Source organism: Rhinatrema bivittatum, chromosome 7 (assembly GCF_901001135.1).
Source record: "Rhinatrema bivittatum chromosome 7, aRhiBiv1.1, whole genome shotgun sequence".
Taxonomy (NCBI): domain Eukaryota; kingdom Metazoa; phylum Chordata; class Amphibia; order Gymnophiona; family Rhinatrematidae; genus Rhinatrema; species Rhinatrema bivittatum.
Window position 1 is genome coordinate 123,382,128 of NC_042621.1, and position 18,875 is coordinate 123,401,002.

At 45.0% G+C, this 18,875-nt stretch overlaps 1 protein-coding gene across 3 annotated transcripts in view; it reads right to left on the reverse strand.

Annotated features, from left to right (window-relative positions):
* SEC31B (SEC31 homolog B, COPII coat complex component) overlaps positions 1 to 18,875 on the reverse strand; it is a 319,647-nt gene that overhangs the window by 150,478 nt on the left and 150,294 nt on the right. For all 3 annotated transcript variants that reach the window (XM_029609056.1, XM_029609055.1, XM_029609057.1), the window contains one exon: positions 8,951 to 9,025. In XM_029609056.1, the coding sequence (XP_029464916.1) occupies positions 8,951 to 9,025 (75 nt within the window). The remainder of the gene's footprint in view (positions 1 to 8,950; positions 9,026 to 18,875) is intronic.

Below are 18,875 nucleotides of genomic sequence, written 5' to 3' on the forward strand. Positions count from 1 at the left end.
TGAATCTCAGCTGCCATATCTTTGACCACTCTTCCAGCTTCCTTAAGTCACGTCTCATTCTCTCCACTCCTTCCGGCGTGTCCACTCTGTTGCAGATCTTAGTATCATCCGCCAAAAGACAAACCTTACCGTCTATCCCGTCCGCAATGTCGCTCACAAAGATATTGAACAGGACCGGTCCCAACACCGATCCTTGCAACACTCCGCTTAACACCGCTCTCTCTTCAGAGTAAGTTCCATTTACCATCACTCATTGTCTTCTGTCCGTCAACCAGTTTGCAATCCAGGCCACCATCTTGGCACCCACTCCTAAGCTTCTCATTTTATTCACAAGCTTCCTGTGCGGAACCGTATCAAAAGCTTTGCTGAAATCCAAGTAGATGACATCGAGCGCTCTTCCTCTAATTCCCTAGTCACCCAATCAAAAAAAATCAGATTTGTCTGACAGGACCTTCCCCTGGTGAATCTATGCTGCCTCTGGTCCAGCAGTTCTTTCGACTGTAGATAGTTCATTATTCTTTCTTTCAGCAGCGACTCCATTACCTTTCCCACCACCGAGGTGAGGCTAACTGACCTGTAGTTTCCAGCCTTCTCTCTGCTCCCACTCTTGTGAAGTGGGACCACCACTGCTCTTCTCCAATCACTCAGCACCACTCCCGTTTCTAGGGATCTGTTGAAAAGGTCACTCAGTGGACCCACCAGTACATCTCTGAGCTCCCTCAGTATCCTGGGATGGACCTCATCAGGTCCCATGGCTTTGTCCACTTTTATTTTTCCTAGCTCTTCCCATACATTCTCTTCTGTAAACGGAGTTACATCTACTCCACTCCCCTCCAGTTTCTTGTTAACCTTCTCCGGGGTCCTCTTTAGTGAACACTGAACTGAAGTATTCATTTAATATTTCTACCATTTCTTCGTCTCTCTCCACACATTGATCCTTTTCACCTTTCAATTTCACTATACGACTTGGAACTTTTCTCCTTTCTCTGATGTATCTGAAAAATGTTTTGTCACCACACTTTAGCTCTTTGACAATCCTTTCTTCCGCTTGACTTTTTGCTATCTTGATTACTTTCTTCATCTCCCTCAGTTCCATCAGATATTCTTCCTTGTGCTCCTCCCTTTTGGGATCCTTTATATTTCTTGAATGCTGTTTTTTATTAGCTTTTATTTTGTCAGCCACCTCCTTTGAGAACCATATAGGTTTCATTTTTCTTTTGCTTTTCTTTACTTTTCTGACATATAGATTAGTTGCCTTAGTAATTGCTCCTTTTATTTTGGTCCATTGTTGTTCCACATCTATCTTGTTCTGCCATCCTTTTAGTTCTTCTTCCAGATACTTTCCCATTTCATCAAAGTTCGTGTTTTTAAACTGCAAAACTTGGGTTTTCGTGTTTCTTCTCCGTATCCTATTTGTGATATGAAACCATACTGTTTGATGATCACTGGTGCTGAGGTGGGCACCCACCTGGACATTAGAGACATTATCTCCATTGGTAAGCACTAAATCGAGTATAGCTCCCTCCCTCGTGGGTTCCGTTACCATTTGTTTGAACAGAGCCCCTTGCAAGGCATCCACTATCTCTCTACTATTGTTAGATTCCGCTGAAAGGATTCTCCAGTCTACATCCGGCAGATTAAAATCTCCAACAATCACCACTTCTCCCTTCTTTCCCATCTTTTGGATGTCTTCAACCAGATCTCTGTCAAGCTCTTCCCTATGATTTGGAGGCCTATAAACTACTCCAATAAAAACGGATGCCCCATCATCTTTTTTAGGTCGGCCCATAGTGCTTCTTCTTTGCCCCATCTTCCTTGCAGTTTAACTAAGCTTTAGACAGACAAGAGGTAAAGATTAACTTCCAAGAGATAAAGGTAGGTGGGGTTGTTTGGTTAGTTGCACTGCTGTCTTCAGAGAACACCTATATAATAGGTGAGCAATGTGTCTTTCTCTGATAAGTACAGCAATGCAGCCGTACAGATAGGATTCCCTAGTTAAGAACTGGTTCTAAATAAAAAGAAAATAGATGGATTACATACAAAGGGAAAACAAATTTTTTGTAGATCTCAATTTTTAGTATTCGATCCTTAAAAAAAAAATTCAAAATCAAAAAAGGAAAAGTGAATTATGATCTACTCTGCAAACAGGCCTTGAAGGACAACAATCCAAATCTAGCATCTTGACCAGAGGTAAAAACAAGATAGCAAGGACTGGTAAACATGTGGACTGAAATCCATGTTGACTTGCAAATCTCTTCTAAGAAGGCTCGAATAGCATAGGTCTGAACAAACCCTTCTAAGATCAGACCTGGCAGAGCATAAGTAGTAATCAGTAATGGCAAAGCTTGGTCTGTTGAGATTATAGGAACAAAAAAAAAAAAAAAAAAAAAAAGAGTCGGATGACTTTTAATGAGTATACAGAAGGCAACTCTTGCAATCTAATGAAGAAGAATGTTAAAGTACAAATGAGTGATCATGGTAAACTTCCAACAGCATCTTAAGAAAGGACTTAGGATGTGTTCAAAGCACCACCCTATCATGATAAAATAGAGTAAGATGCAAAGAAGAGAGTAGGTGATTTTCATGCAGCCAGAGCCAAAGACTAAAGGTTGGGAAGAAGATTCTCATTGCATTGAGTAATCAAAAATGGAACTATTCTCTATTTGGCTATGGAAGAACTAGGCAATGAAGCCATGGAAACCAAATCTGACATGTCCAAAACAGGGATATAAAAATAAAAACTCTCAACTTTTGAATTGCTTTGACTATTCATAGAATCAGGGGAGAGAAGGGGACAAACAATGATGATCTTTATTCCATGGGATTGAAAAAGCATTCATTGCTATATTTTGCTGGTCTTTAGGAGCAGTAGGTAGGAAACTTCTTGTTGCATGGCAAAGATCTGCAGAGTGCACCAACATCTCTTGTGCCACTTGAAGGTCCAAAGACCATTTGTGTGACTGCAGTTGGCGACTTAGCATACTCGCAATATTGTTTTGGCATCCAGGGAGATAGCCAGCTATCAGGCACATTCTTTGGGAAATTGACCATTTCTATATTTTGTATGTTTCTTGACAGTGATTGGAAAAGCACCAATGGGATAGATGCCATACCAGGGTACAAAATGATATCACAATGATAGGGAGGAGCAACTTGGTGAGGGGGTGGTACTTTATGTCTGGGATGACAGAGTTCAACAGGATAAGGATCCTGCAAAAGATTAAATGCACAATAGAATCTTTATGGGTAGAAATCCCATGTTTGTTGGGAAGAGTATAGTGATAGGAGTATACTAGCATACACCTGGCCAAAATGTTGAGACAGATGAAATACTAAGAGAAATTAGGGAAGCTAACCAAACTGGTAGTGCAGTAATAATGGGAGATTTCAATTACCTCAATATTGACTGGGTAAATGTAACATCAGGACATGCTAGAGAGATAAAGTTCCTGGATGAAGGGGGAGTGGCCAAGATGGCAACTAAGACGTGCGGAAAGCTCTCTGTTACCTGTTCCTTTGTTTCATGGTTTTCGGACTTTCATTCTTTGATTCCATGCCTCATACTAAAAGAAAAGCTAGGCTTCGAGAAAACCTAGCTGTTGCCGAAAGCCCGAATATTTTACAACCTACTTTAGAGAAGTTTTTTGCATCAACGCCGACTGAGCCGGGAGCAAGGGCCGCAGTGATCGGAGAAACGGAGCGAGCTTCACTGATAATGGCCGAAGAGATCTCGCTGAGTCCCGGCGCGCCTGTGACGCCGTCCCCAAACCAAAAGTCAAGAAGCGAAGGAGAGGAACAGCTATCGGAATCTTTGGATAGCCCCTCTGAGCTATCTGCACAGAGGGAGAATTGCCGAGGAGGGGAAGAGAAAAGCGAAAGGAGGGCGAGCCCGAAGGTCCTCCCACAGGGAGCTTACCTTCCCCCGCTTCTAGAACCGACCAACCCCGCTGACTTGTCGTTGGGAGAGAACCGAGACAATGATACTGAGGCCACGCGAGGAGGTGAACAGATCCAAGTAAGACCTTTCTTGGTTAAACCACCTAAAATATCAATGGAAACTTTATGGGAGGCGTTAGCCTCGATAGAAAGTGCAATTATTGGGCTTTCAAGATCTGCTTTTGAAATAAATAAAAATACTCGGTACAATGAAGAGAGAATAATTAAACAAGAAAAAGTAGTTTTGGAAGTGGAAGAGAAAGTGAAACAGATTGAGAAAAATCAACAGAACTTAATACAATCTGAAAATGTTCAAAATAAAAAACTGGAAAATACAGAAAACTCCTTGCGGAGCACGAATATAAGAGTTGTGAATTTTCCCATCATACCACAGATATCACCAGTGGAATTATTTAAAAATTATTTAACTGAAAAGTTAAAAATTCCAAAGGAGGCACTCCCATTAGTTACTAAAGCTTACTTTTTGCCTCAGAGGAAAGCTGTAAAAGACCAAGGAAGTGTGGAAGAACAGATGAATGCGATGAATGTGACTGATTTACTGGAATTATCCCAAGAAGAAACAATTACCAAAAGAGGAGTGTTATTAGTGACTTTTGCCTAACTGAAAAGAATATAAAGTATCAGGGTAATGATTATATCTTTTTTGAACCCTCGCAGTTAAAATTCTTTTTGGAAGCTCACCCGAAGGCGACCTGATCAGTACATTAGGCATTCGAAAAGGCTAATAATCTTAGTGTTTCCTTTTACTTTAATTCCTATTTATCGCTCCTTGTAATAAGGCTGATATCTCCCCATGCATTCCTTTATTCATTTAGGTTGGTACTAGTGGTGCATTATAATAATCCTATGGGATTATATTGAAGATGTTAATTCCTTGTTCTTGATTTATGTATCACCTTTAATTGCCTCACATTGTTATACTATGTGTAAATTTTGAAATGCATAAAAATAAAATTAAAAAAAAAAGTTCCTGGATGGAATAAATGACAGCTTTATAGAGCAATTGGTTCAGGAACAGATGAGAGAGGGAGCTATTTTAGATTTAATTCTTAGTGGAGCACAGGATTTGGTGAGAGGTAATGGTGGTGGGATCTCTTGGCAATAGTGATCATAACAATCACATTTGAATTAATGCATGGCTCTAGCATTAAACTTTCAAAATGGAAATTTTGATAAAATGAGAAAAATAGTTAGAAAAAACTGAAAGGTGCAACTAACAAAGGTGTACAACTGGTGTGGACATGGTTAGAAAATACCATTTTAGAAGCACAGTCCAGATATATTCAAGCTATTATTCTGGGCCTCCCTGTTTCTAGACATAAAACAGAGCAACTTGGTATGCATTTTAAATTATGATGCTCTTCCCTCAAAAATGATGCATGAACTTTGAGCATGTGTGATCACCTTGAATTCAGCAGATTGATCTCATAGTGGCTCCAATCATGTCACCCGGCACCCTGGGATCAAAACGATCCCATGTGAGCGTCTCCCCCACTATGAAGGTGGTTTCCATCGCTAGCAAGTATAAAGAAGAGCACAAAGCAACATGCCATCCTGAATTGTGAGGGGTTTTTACCACTAGAAAAAAAAAACAAAACTCTTGCAATGGAAACCTGGACTGTGGTAGATAATCATTGGGCAAGCTGATCCCATGAAGAGTGTAGATCCTTGTGTAGGTAATGAAGATAAAGGCGAGTGAGTGCGACCACAAAGCTGCCACCATTGCTGCTATGTCCTGATGTAACGAGAATCACTCCAGCTGTTATGCTCTGAGGTCAGAAATTTGTGAGTGAGCGACATTAGCATATACAGTTGATTCATCATCAGAAACTCCCTCCTACAGCGAGTCTATCCATGGTTGAATGGATTTCAGTAGTCCAGCCAGTAATAGAGCTGACTTTCAGAAATTGACGAGAAAGTCCAAATTTCATAGAAAAATGGGCCGCTTTGCATATTTGCTGCAATTAGCCATTCAGGTACAGGAAAAAATATGCATCCCCTGGCAACAGAGGCGTGCAGTTACCACTGTACAGCAATAGGTAAAGACTCTCGGAGTCTCTGACAATGCAAACAGGTATACCCTGTACGTGAAGGTAGCAGCAATGTGAAGGGTGGATGGGTAAATGAGCATCTAGATAATTCTACCTAAGAGCACATATGCATTCTCAATTTTTGTATGCAAGGGAAAAGCAAATTGAGGGAACATATCTGCAATTCCTAATGAAGTACATGTTTGTTCAAGGGCTTCAGCTCCAGAAATGGGCCCCAATCCTGAGTTCTTGGGGATTAGGAATAAGGGAAGTAGAAACCTTGTCTAGCAGAGACACAGAGACTACTTTTATCATTGATTGATGAAGAAGTGATTGCACTTCCTGGTGAGACTGCATCAAGTGAGATAGATATGGATCAAAATTCAGGCAGTGTGGAGAGGATGGCAGCCAAGTCAGACTCCACGACTTGGAGGACTTAGAAGTCCTTGGTTATCTGACACCACATTTCAAAGATTTGGATTCTGTCTTGGTTTGAAACAGATTTCGAGGGACGAAACAACCAGGCTTGGTTGGAAGAGGCGATAGTTGGTACTGCTGAAAAATCTGGAATTGACTCCTACAAAAGTATGAGCATTGCTAAGAGCAGAAGGTGCTAAAGGACCCACAATAGGATTGAACTGCTACATTCCAATCCCTAATTTATCACATTGACTAGGTACACCCAGTGATTGTTCATGGAAATTATTTTGGATGCTATGTGCCCTGAACTCCATTATATGCCGAGCACCAGTTGAAGCTGATACATGAAAAAGTTGAAAATTTCATAGTCAGAACTGAGAAAGTGATGAATGCATGCTCCCGCCTTCAAAAGCAGTTGTGGATAATAAAAAATATCTCCTGCAGACTGCATGAAAAAAATCTGCAGATTTTGACTATAGTTGCTAGAAGAGTAAGCCACACAGGACCAGTGCCTAGACATACAGGCTGGAAATATGGAGCTTCAGAAGAATTTTCTGCCAAGAATGTCTAGGAGCCCTATTCAGGGTGGATCCAATGACTAAGTGATGCGACAGCTGGACAACTGTGAACCCCAGAGAATTTGAACTCTGTTTGAGACTCAGCTTTGTAGCTGTTAGAATAACAGAGACAGACATTTCCACATTCTCATTGGTAACAGTTCAAAATGTTGTAGACTGGGAAAGTCTCTGGTTCTGACAGGGTATCCAATAACTGGAGGGACCAAAAGAAAGGTATGGAAGGGACTCTGATGCTAACAGGTCAAAGGAGTTACATAGGTAAATGTAACACTACCGCAGCAATTGCCTTTTAACCATGTTAAGTGCCTTCAACGTAGGTAAAGTGTATGTATGCATGTAAATGCCTTTGAAATTTCAGCCCAAACCTTGCTCCCACCTGTTCCATCAACCTTGAGTATGATAGGTGTTTCGGGGCGATATCAGGCATATCCAGACCTGGGTCAGAAAGTGAACCCATAGAACCCTGTCAGGAAAATAAAATCTCAGTCAATCATCTCTACAGTTTTACACCACCGCTACTTAATGAGAAGATCAAGACCCCCAATATCAAGGGCTCTGAGAAAATGTTCACCACAATGGGTGATATTGGGATTCTGGTTGAAGGGATGACTGTGCAATGCAGAAAAATATTATTCTGTCTCTTTGAATAGCAGGGAGAAAATTTTAATTTTTTTTTATTTCATTTGCAGTCTGTTTGATTGACTGATGTGCTCTGTGAACTGATGTAGGGTTCCCTTTTTTTTTTTTTTTTTTTTTTTTTTTTGAGGTGAGGGAGTTGGTGTGTAATTAGGAGCTCCCAGCTATCAGTGTAGAATGAATGATAAGCCCTTCTTCAGCTGGCCTAGAGTGGCCTGCTTACTCCTTCGCCCTGTATCAAGTGCATTGAGTGCCTCCATGCTTTGTTTGCTTCAAGTGTTTCAAAGCACCAAGTGCTTCAAGTGAAGCATGCATCGGTGCATTGTGCGTTAAGTGCGTCCCTCAAGGCGCCATGTGTCGAGCACATCCCTCAAGGTACCATGCGTGACGAATGCTCCCTTGATGCGCCGTGCATGGAGTGCATCCCTTGATGCATTGTGCATGTCCCTCGATGCACTCTGTGTATTCAGCAGCGTGCCTTGCGTTGAGTACATCCATCAGTGCACTGTGCAATGCTGACATTTTCTCAATCCAGGTTTTGACTCTATGCAGGGCAATTGTGACCCTCAAACCCATGGCTTTGGTTGACGCCTACAGGCGAGTCAATGAGGAGCTCCTGCCCAACTAATTTCCTGGCGAGGCAGACGCTGCACTATGGGAGAAGAGATCACTGCCGCTTCTGACAGATGTTTGTGATTTCACACCCTGGAATGAAGAGAACATGAAGAGGTCTACCGACCTATCTGGAGGAAGCAGGGATATCATACAACAGATGATGTTCTTCAGTCATGTCAAGGAGGCATTTTCTCTTTTTTTTTGTTTTAGCACTGAAAAGAGCTGTAATGTGTGTTACAGGGCAGCAAGGCAGCTACAATGAAGAAAAGAAGAAATAAAACAAAATTTTAAAGGAATCTGGAAAAAATATACAGAGACTAAGTGCATGTCCAGGCTGTGCACGGACAAAAAGCAGACCAAGTTGGCCTCTCGAGGAAATGGTCAGGTGGAAACTCCCGCAAATTCTCAATAGAGCTCAAAGCTCTACTAGCTTAGAGAGAAAAATCTGTTTGGTGCCGCTGGATGTTGTCACCAACAGATCATGTCTAATTTAACCCTGCTTATATGACGGAAAAAGGAAAGCAGCAGTGAAAAGAATAAATAAGCAGCACTTTCTAAAAATAAGACCACTGGAGCAAGAACTTCAAACCATGCATGAAATGTTAAAGATCACTTCTATCACACTTAGTTACTTAATTATAAAAAATAGTGGTAAATTCAAGTTAGGTATTGCCAGTTCATGAACTCAGACTATAACTGTGACAAGTGACTCACCTTCTTCTTCAGCTGCTCCTTGCTGTATCCAAGTAGTTTTAGGAACTTAATATTTCCATCCTGTTCAAAATTTACCTGAAATATAAAAAAAAAACACAGGTGAGAGAACCTGAGCATGCATGGCAGTTACTGTGCAACGGCCCCACATGATTCTCCTTAATCATTTCACTAGCTGAGATTCAACACTAAGGGTGGGATTGTGTCTGTTTTGTCTTGCTGCTTATTGGAGAACATCTGTTATAGATAAGCAACTTTGCTTTCTCTATGACCAAGTAGGATGAAAAATCAGCCACACAATTGGGGACTCCCAGGCTGATGGTTGCAATAAACTAATTTAATCCTCTTTTGTATTTTCTTGTAACCCAGTATGAAGGATGAGGAGGTGGAAAAATGTATTGGAATAGATTTTTAGTGCTGTTTGTTGTGAAACAGTAGTGTTTAGCAAAAGTATGAATAGAGGATCAGGAAACCGCTTTACTGGTGTCATGTACTGAACCAAACACTCAGAAGCTAGTGCAATTACTTGAACTTAATGTGCTTTGACTTTGTCAGGGAGATTTTTACCTGTATCATAAAAAGATGATACAGTCTGATAGCCAAGTAAAAATTCTATTTAGTAACTGGAAGTCTCTGTTTAACTGGATTAAAAAGGAAAATTGGGTTCTTACATGCTAATTTTCGTTCCTGTAGTATCAAGGATCTGTCCAGACCACTGGGTTGTGTCTCCCTTCCAGCAATGGAGTCAGAGAAAAAACCTGGTGTGCCACCTGTGATCCTTCAGTATAATCCATACCATAGCAGAATGAAACATATCATAATCGCAACATAAGAACCAATGCCTATATCAAACCACCTAATTAAAGAACTGCATAACTTCTGGAATTTATGTACATGGAGGGAGTACTTCCATATGCAACGTAAATGCTGTCCACTTAAGAATATTCTGCAGAATAAAAAAACGATAGCGAACAGACTCTCCAGATTCCATGGGCGGGCATCTGGAGTAATCCTTGGTACTACAGGAACGAAAATTAGCAGGTAAGAACCCAATTTTCCTTTCCCTGTATGTACCAGAATCAGTCCAGACCACTGGGATGTACCCAAGCTGCCCTAAATGGGGTGGGACCTGGAGAGTCCTGCTTGAAGAACACTACTGCCAAAACAGTTGCCATCCGGAGCACGGACGTCCAAACTGTAATGCTTAGCAAAAATGTATAAAGATTTCCAAGTAGCCGCTCTGCAAATTTCCTGCGGCAAAACAAACTGACTCTCCGCCCAAGACGCCGCCTGAGGTTGAATTGAATGTGCTTTTAAACCTTCCGGTACTGCACGCCCAAGACATATATATGTCAGACTTATGGTTTCCTTCAACCATCGGGCAATAGTGGCTTTAGTTGCCTTATGTCCTTTCTTAGGACCATTCCATAAAATGAACAGATGATCAGACAAACGAAAAGCATTGGTTACCTCCAGATAGTGAAGCAGAATCTGCCGCACATCTAATCTTCACAAGTTGCAAGTCTGAGGCAAATTCTGATCCAAATCCGTGAAGGCAGGCAACTCCATGGTCTGATTCAAATGAAATTCTGACACGACTTTTGGTAGAAAGGAGGACACCTTTAAAAAGGATACCCCTGAATCTGAAATCCGGAGAAAAGGTTCCCTAATTGACAACGCTTGAAGCTCAGAGATGCACCGTGCCGAAGTGATAGCCACCAGGAAAATAGTCTTAAGTGTCAAGTCTTTCAAGGTGGCCTGATTCAAAGGCTCAAATGGAAGACTGCACAAGCCACTGAGAACCAGATTCAAACTCAAAGGAGGACACACTGAACGAACTGGAGGGTTCAAATGTTTAGCACCTCTCAGGAAACGAGTTACATCCGGATGAGCCACCAGGGATGTCCAGTCAATCTTCCCCCACAAACATCCCAGGGCCGCTACTTGAACCCTGCATGCCAAGCCTTTCTTCAGACCCTCCTGTAAGAACGCCAGAATATGGACAATTGAGGCGCGCCACAGGTACACATTCAACCCGCTACACCAGGAATGGAAAACCTTCCAGACTAACATAGGTGAGCGAGGTAGACGTTTTTCATGCTTGCAGGAGGGTGGAAATAACGGAAATCTTATAACCTTTCTTCCTCAACTGCCACCTCTCATAAGCCAAGCCACTAGACAAAAGCGATCCACTTGATCGAAAATACTGGACCTTGCCGAAGAAGATTCAGTAGATGACTGAGCCGAAGAGGATCGTCCACCACTAAAGTTGATCAGATTTGCAAACCACGGCCACTGTGGCCACTCCAGAGCCACGAGAACGACTGAGCCTGTGTGAGCCTCTATCCTTCGCAAGACCTTGCCCACCAACGGCCACGGAGGAAAGACATAGCAGAATGTCGTGAGGCCACGGCAGGATCAAAGTGTCGACACCTTCCGCCCTGTGTTCCCTCCTGAGACTGAAGAACTGAGCCGCCCTCGCATTTCTCTGAGGAACACTGCACCGATGAGTCACGAGATGCATCGCCTCCTCAGAAAGTTCCCACTCTCTGGGATCGAGATGCTGGTGACTGAGAAAATCCGCCTGAACGTTGTCGACCCCGGCTATGTGGGAAGCTGCCAGCCAGATCAGATGGTGCTCAGCCCAGAGCATTAGCCGATCGAATCCAATGCCACTGGACGACTTCTGGTTCCCTCCTGATGATTGATGTAAGCCACCATTGTCGCATAGTCAGACAATACTCACACTGATTGACGGCTCACCAGGGGAAGGAAACTGCGCAATGCCAGATGTACTGCCCTAGTTTCCAAGCAATTTATGGGCCATTTCGCCTGCTGCCCTGTCCAATGGCCCTGTGCTGCCCTCGATTGGCAAACCACATCCCAGCTGGAAAGGATGGCATCTGTCGTCACAACCACCCACTGGGGCTCCTCCAGGTCCATCCCGCGCTGCATGAGGGCCAGAATCGACCATCAACGGAGACTGGACCTGGCAGGTTCCAAGAGCGGTAATCGGATTTGGAACTCTTCTGACTTTGGGTCCCAATGAGAAAGTAACACCCTCTGCAAGGGTCTCATATGAGCAAAGGCCCAAGGGACTAATTCTAGAGTAGACACCATAGAACCAAGCACCTGCAAGTAATCCTAAACCCGGTGTAACAGTAGAGACAACAGCTGCCGGATCTGCGCCATTAACTTGTCGATTCGCTCCTGCGTGAGAAAAGACCTTGCCGACCGATGTGTCGAACCGAGCACCCAAGAGGTTCAGCACCTGGGACAAGACTAATTGGCTCTTGGCAAAATTGATGACCCAACCAAGGGATTGGAGCCGGGCCACTACTGATTGAACTGCTGCCCTGCAAAGCTCCTCCGACTTTGCACAGATGAGCCAATCGTCCAGATAGGGATGAACCAAAATCCCCTTCCGCCTGAGGGCCGCAGCTACTACCACCATTACTTTGGTGAAGATGCGGGGAGTTGTCGCCAATCCGAACGGGTGTGCCAGAAACTGATAATGCTCGCCCAGAATCATGAACCAGAGAAACCGCAGATACTGTTCACGGATCCCTATGTGAAGTTACGTTTCCGTCAGGTCTAAAGAAGCCAAATATTCGCCAGAGTGGATGGCCGCAATGACTGAGCAGAGAGTTTCCATGCGAAAACGGGGTACCCGAAGCGCTTTGTTCACCTTCTTCAGATCCAAGATCAGGCAGAAGGAGCTTTCCTTCTTGGGAACCACGAAATATATGGAGTACCTGCCAGTCCTGCATTCCTCCGATGGGACCAGGACAATGGCTCCCAGTGCTTTCAATCGGCCCAGGGTTTGAAGCACCGCTGTACATTTCGCACGGGCCACACAGGGCGAAATCAAGAACAGGTCCTGCAACGGGCGTACAAAATCCAAAGCATAGCCGTGTTCGATGCTTAGAACCCACTGGTCCGACGTAATCTTGACCCACTCCTTGAAGAATAGAGACAGGCGTCCACCTATCACCGGAACAGAGGAGTGGGACAGGACACCTTCATTGGGAGGACTTGCCCCTGGAAGATCCCTGAGGACCCCCATCGCGGAGAGGCCTGCGGCCGCGAAAGGAATCAGACCAAGCCTGAGACTTCATCGATGGCTGACGTGGAGTGAAGGCCGGAACCCTGGTCTGCTGAAACTTGCGCTGACTCCGGTACCGAGGGCGCATCGACCCAAAGGACCTGGAGGTTCTAGGCTTGTCCTGCGGTAACTCGTACACCTTATTGTCCCCAAGGGATTTGATAAGGGCTTCCAAATCAACCCCAAACAAGAATTTCCCTTTAAAGGGGAGACTGCCTAGCTGGGCCTTGCAGGAAACATCGGCCGACCTGTTGCGGAGCCACAGAAGCCTTCTAGCAGAGACCGCCGAAGCCATAGTGCGCGAAGACGCCCAAAGATCATACAAGGCATCCGCGGTGTAAGCCACAGCTGCTTCCATGCGATCTGCCTGCTCCGCTTCCACTGGAGGCAACTCCTGTGTGGTGAGTAACTGCTGCACCCAACGAAGAGTTTCCTTTTGCATGAGGCTACTGCAGACCGCCGCCGTAACGCAAAGCGCCGAGACCTCAAAAATCAACTTGAGAAGGACCTCCAGCTTCCTATCCTGAAGATCCTTCAGAGTGGCAGCCCCTGCTACTGGAATGGTCGTCCGCTTAGTGATGGTTGAAACGGCCGCATCCATTTTAGGGACCATAAGGACTGCCATGGACTTGTCTGGCAGCAGGTAGAGCTTCTCCATGGCTCGCCCCACCTGAAGGCTGGTCTCGGGAGCCTCCCATTCTCGGGTCACTAGTTCCAGTAGCATCGGATGAAAAGGAAAAGCTTTAGGAGGGGCCCGAAGCCCCGAGAGAATAGGGTCCCCCCTTAGTAGCCTCAGAGCTCGGCTGCAGTGCTTCAATACCGAGCTCCATCAGAACATGAGGGATTAAATGATCAAGCTCCTCTCTCCGAAACAACCTGAGGATCCTCGGGTCATCCACCTCAACTGGGGTGGGCTCATCAACATCCCTGCCAATATCCATGAGGAGAGAGTCCAGCGAAGGGGGATCTGGTGGATCGGAAGCCAGGGTCCCGGAGGGATCCAAAACCTCCCAGTCTGTCCTCCCTCTGGAGGAATCGGAACGCCCAGAAAGCCTAGTCACCTTCGCAGGCGGAGGCTCCTCAGCCTGCAACTCAGCCTCCAAAAAGGCATTGTGCATTAAAAGCACAAATTTGGAAGAAAAGGGACACTGCCTCTTTAAAGCCCCCTGCTCCTGGTGGGAGGGTCAGAGCTCGGAGGGAAGGCAGGCACTGGGAGCCGCTGTCTAACTGGGCTCAAATTCGGTGGGTAGAGAGGAGGAGGGATCTCCCCTCCCCCTGCATCCAGCCCTCCACTGGAGCATGGTAGAGGCAAAATGGCCGCCGTTCCCAAGCTAGACGGGGACAGGGCAAGCCGAGGCCGCAGTGGTGCAAATTCCTCCCTGTGGCCCGGGAGCGCGCCGAAAATGACCCGCTGATGCTCCCCGATGGTCCCTCCTCTCCCAGGAGGCACCATTTACAAAGGTCATCACGGGAGAGCCGTGCCCCTGGCTCCCCGCATGCTAAACACGGCGAATCCCGCGGCATGCCCGGAGAGGGAGCGAGCATGAGGCCAAAAAAAGCGGCAAAAATCGCCCTTCTGGAGCCCAGGAAACCTGTGTGCATGGTAGTAAGAGACTTTTTTTTTAATTTTCAAAAACGCTGACAGCCACCCAGGGTAAAACACACCCCTGGGACCTCAATCGTGGCACAGGCAGCTCCCCCCCACCGAGGAATTATGCCGTCTCAGGGTGCAAGGGGAGGGACCAGCCCACTGGTTAATCCCCTACTCACCGGCAGAAGAAGCAGCTCCGGGAAAACGGCTAACAGGGTATCTAACCCCAGCCGTGTTTTTTTTTAATAGCTTGATTTAGCCACTGGTAGAACGCAAACTCCTCTAGGTCTTACTATTCCTGGCTTGCTTTGCTCTTTTTTTTTTTTCTAATGAATCAGGACCGCAGGTTCTGTCACCCTCATCTGCTGGAGTCAGAGAAATACTGAAGGATCACAGGTGGCATACCAGGGTAAGAGAGGGTGCCTTTCAGTTTTTTCTCTGACTCCATCTGCTGGAAGGGAGACACAACCCAGCGGTCTGGACTGATCCTGGTACGTACAGGGAAGATGAATCCTGAGATTTTCTCCGATTTATTTTAAGTCATCAAGCCCAGCATCCTGTTGGAAACAGGATGCTGGGCTTGATGGACCCTTGGTCTGACCCAGTATGGCATTTTCTTATGTTCTTATGTCCTTAAGTTGAAAAGAAAAGCTCTTTTACAGAAACAGTTTTCTTTTACAGAAATTTTCTCTCATCACCTCCTTCTCCTTATTGGGTGGCAAGGAAAAAAAAAAGGTTGAAATTAGTTCTGCTTCAGAGGCATGTGATTTAAAAAAAATGGTAGGCCTATTTCTTGATTTATATGGAATTGAGAAACCACTTTTATCAGGAATTTTGGGTGAATTTTCACTACTACTCTATTTAATATATTTGGGGAGCAGACTTTGCCCCTCTCACCACCTCCAGGACCTAATGGCTTGAGGTTACCCTTACCCACTCCTCATAAAAGCTGGACAAACTGCCTCCTATGGCTTCTACGCAGGAATGAGGAACTCTGGCTTCATTGCACAGACTTTCTCCCTCCGGTGCCCTGACCAGCCCCATCTCTGGCCAACCTGCAGGCTCCACAAAAGGACTGCTGGTGCCCACCATCCTGCTTTACAGAGATGCCAGAAGAAAACTTGCCAGACCAAAACCTGCATGAATCCAAAAACCGGGCATAACTAAGAATGTGGATTTGGATTTTAGATTTGCTCACTCACCTTTCCAAATCTGAGTTCAAGGCGAGTTATAATCAGTAGGTAGTCCTCTACCCAAGAAGGATTACAATCTAAGGGCCTGATTTATCAAGGTATTTACCCATATCAGAATGGAAGAAAAGCTTCAGTGAATCAAGTTTGTACCTAAGACAATGAAAGGTTAAGTGTCTTGCCCAGGTATCATCGGCAGGAAAAAAAAAAGCAATATTACCTTGAGTACTATATTTGTTTCTGGAGGCCATAACTTCTGAAGAGCTTTGAGAAAATAGCAGTTCAGAAAAAAGGGATACTAATATGATAAAAGGCCTGCAACACAAACCTTATAAAGAGAGGCATAAGATACTGAAAATGTGTTTGCTGAAGGAAAAAAGGGAAAGAGAAAATAAGATAGAAACATTCAAATATTTGAAAGGCTTCAATAAAGAAAAGATGAAATTTTCCATAGAAGTGAAAATTCAAGGCAAGGGGTCATGATAGGAAGAAGCAGAAAAAAGGAAACATGAGAAAATAGTTCTTTACGGAGATGTTGTTAGATGTCCTTAACAGCCTACCATTGTAAGTAATGGCAATCATAACTGTGATAGAATTTAAACATGCTTGGAACAGATATAGAGTGCAGTGGTAAAGGCAAGTGGGGGTAACAGAAAAAATAATGAAGGGAGCTTGAGTATTTACTCAATCGTATGGAACTTGAGAAAGTCAAAAAGGAAAGAATACAAGCTGATATGCAAAGCGTGGCAAGTAACTTTCAATAAAACAGGGGTAACCTACATAGAACAGCCACTGTTATAACCCTATCAACAATGAGCATGGAGCAGGCTGATATTCTGAACAACAGTCTCAGTTTTGGGAACTGCCTGGATTACAAAGCTTGGTGATAATATATGGGAGGGGGCCTGCATATTGGACTATGTACGGAACTTGTAAGAATCAGAGGAAGGCAATGCCTGTAATGAAGGTGGTGGAGGCCAGCACCGTAACAGAATTTCAACAAGTTTTGGACAGATATAGAGGGCAGTGGTAGAACATGTTAAAAAGACAGAGACATATGGAGAGAGAAGCTGGTTTAAGTATGGGACTCTAAATGCTTATCTACCCCACATTGAAAATGACAAATGAACAGACTGGTTGGGCCAGTTGGTCATTATTTTATTTACTAGCGGTACCCGGCCACGCGTTGCAGTAGCAGAGTCAGGTTCTTTTCCCTCCATCCCCCTTGCTCATTTACCTCAGTCACTCCTCCTCCTCCCTCTTGGTCACTCACCCCCCTTCCCTCCCCTGTCCCCACTCCAACTCTCTCCCCTCACACTCACCTTTCCCCTCATTCTCCCTCACCTCACTGTCACCTCCCCCCGCCTACTGCCTACCCTGCAGATCAGAAAACTTTTGTCTTTCTATTTCTGTGGGAACCCCCCCACCCCCCAAAAAACCCAATCCCAACCCTTTAAATCAAATAACTCCCCACCCTCCTGCCCCCCCCCCCCCGCCCAAGACCTGGGAAATTAAAATTGTTGGTGCTACATGTGGTCTGTCCCTGGGCGTCTGTGCGCGTTATGTAGCCAAATAGGGGAGTGCCTAACCAAATTTGCACTCCCAAATTTGTTTTGTGGTCTGGGGAGAGCTATTTTGGTGCGTTCCCGAGATCGTGCAAGTTTAGTGTATGTATTTGTGTGTGAACCTCCCCCTTCCTCCAAAAAACAACCCTATGAGAAACGTTCTCTTAAACTAACCACCCCACACTCTCCTGCCCCCCCCTCCCCCAGCCCTGCGAAAAACAGTAGCCCACCCCCCTGCCCCCCTCCAGAGTTGCCGAATGAAACCTGCCCCCCCCTTGTGACCCCTCCCCAAGATGTTTGCAATAAATTCATTACCACCCCCCCCACCCTCCAGACCCCCAAGACCTGATAAAAATGTCAGTCGGTGGAGCGGGCGTTCAGGAGCGGTCCGGGAGTGATGTATTGGCATTGGTCCGTCGGCTGTGAGCACTGAAACGGGTTCAGACAGCCCTTTGCCCTTACTATGCCAGTGGGGTGGAGCAATGGCAGCGGTAGGTCCTCTGACATAGTAAGGGCAAAGGGCCGCCGGCTGCCAGTCCTGAAAATGGCGCCGAGGGGCCCTTGCCCTTACTATGTCACATGGGCTACTGCTGCCATTGGTGTCCCCGAGTGGCATAGTAAGAGAAAGGGCGTCGGCGCCATGTTGATTGCTGGCAGCCGATGGCTGTAGTGCAGGAGATGTGTCCCAGACCGGTCCTGGTCCCCCGCTGGAGCCTCCCGGACTTCTGTCAGGTTTTGTGTGTGTTGTGAGGGCCTGGGAAGTAAATAAATTTGGCATGTGTGTGGGGGTGTGTGAGAAGGGTGGTGGGTGTATTTTATCTGTAAAGGAAATAGTTATCTTCCAGCAAAAAAAGTGCGCGAATGTGTTAAAATGGAAGTGAAACGTGAACCTGGACAGGCGAAATTAGTGTAGCGTGTGTTAGTGTAAGGTGTAACAGATGGCACTTACGTCCAGCAGATGTCGCTGTTTTCTAGAAAAAATCTTTAAACCTATTTTACGGTCACAGGTGTGACATATCTGTAATGTAAGTACAGAAGAACCTTCCTGTATGCGAAATGAAGGTTGTGTCCAAATTTGAAAGCAATCGGTTCAGTGGTTTCTGAGATTAGCGATTTTGTCCAAACTATTTAACATTTTTATTTATATAGATTTATTTTAGTACTTTTTTTATACAGACATTCATGATACAGATCATATCATATCGGTTTACAGGGAACCTTAACATAGAAGAGGCAAAAAAGAGACAAAAAGTTACAATAAAACAATGGTATTGGAACTAGGATGATGAAGAGGCCAGAAGAAGAAAGGTAACTTGGTAGCTATAACAAATCAATTATAATGTCTGAGATGGAGTGCACTGGGCAGCGGGCCTTAGTGAATGGTCTGTGGCATAGCAGGTGTAGGCCTGGGTTAGGGAAGGCTTGTTGAAACAGCCAGGTCTTAAGTTTTTTTCTGAATGTCAGCAAGCAGGGGTCC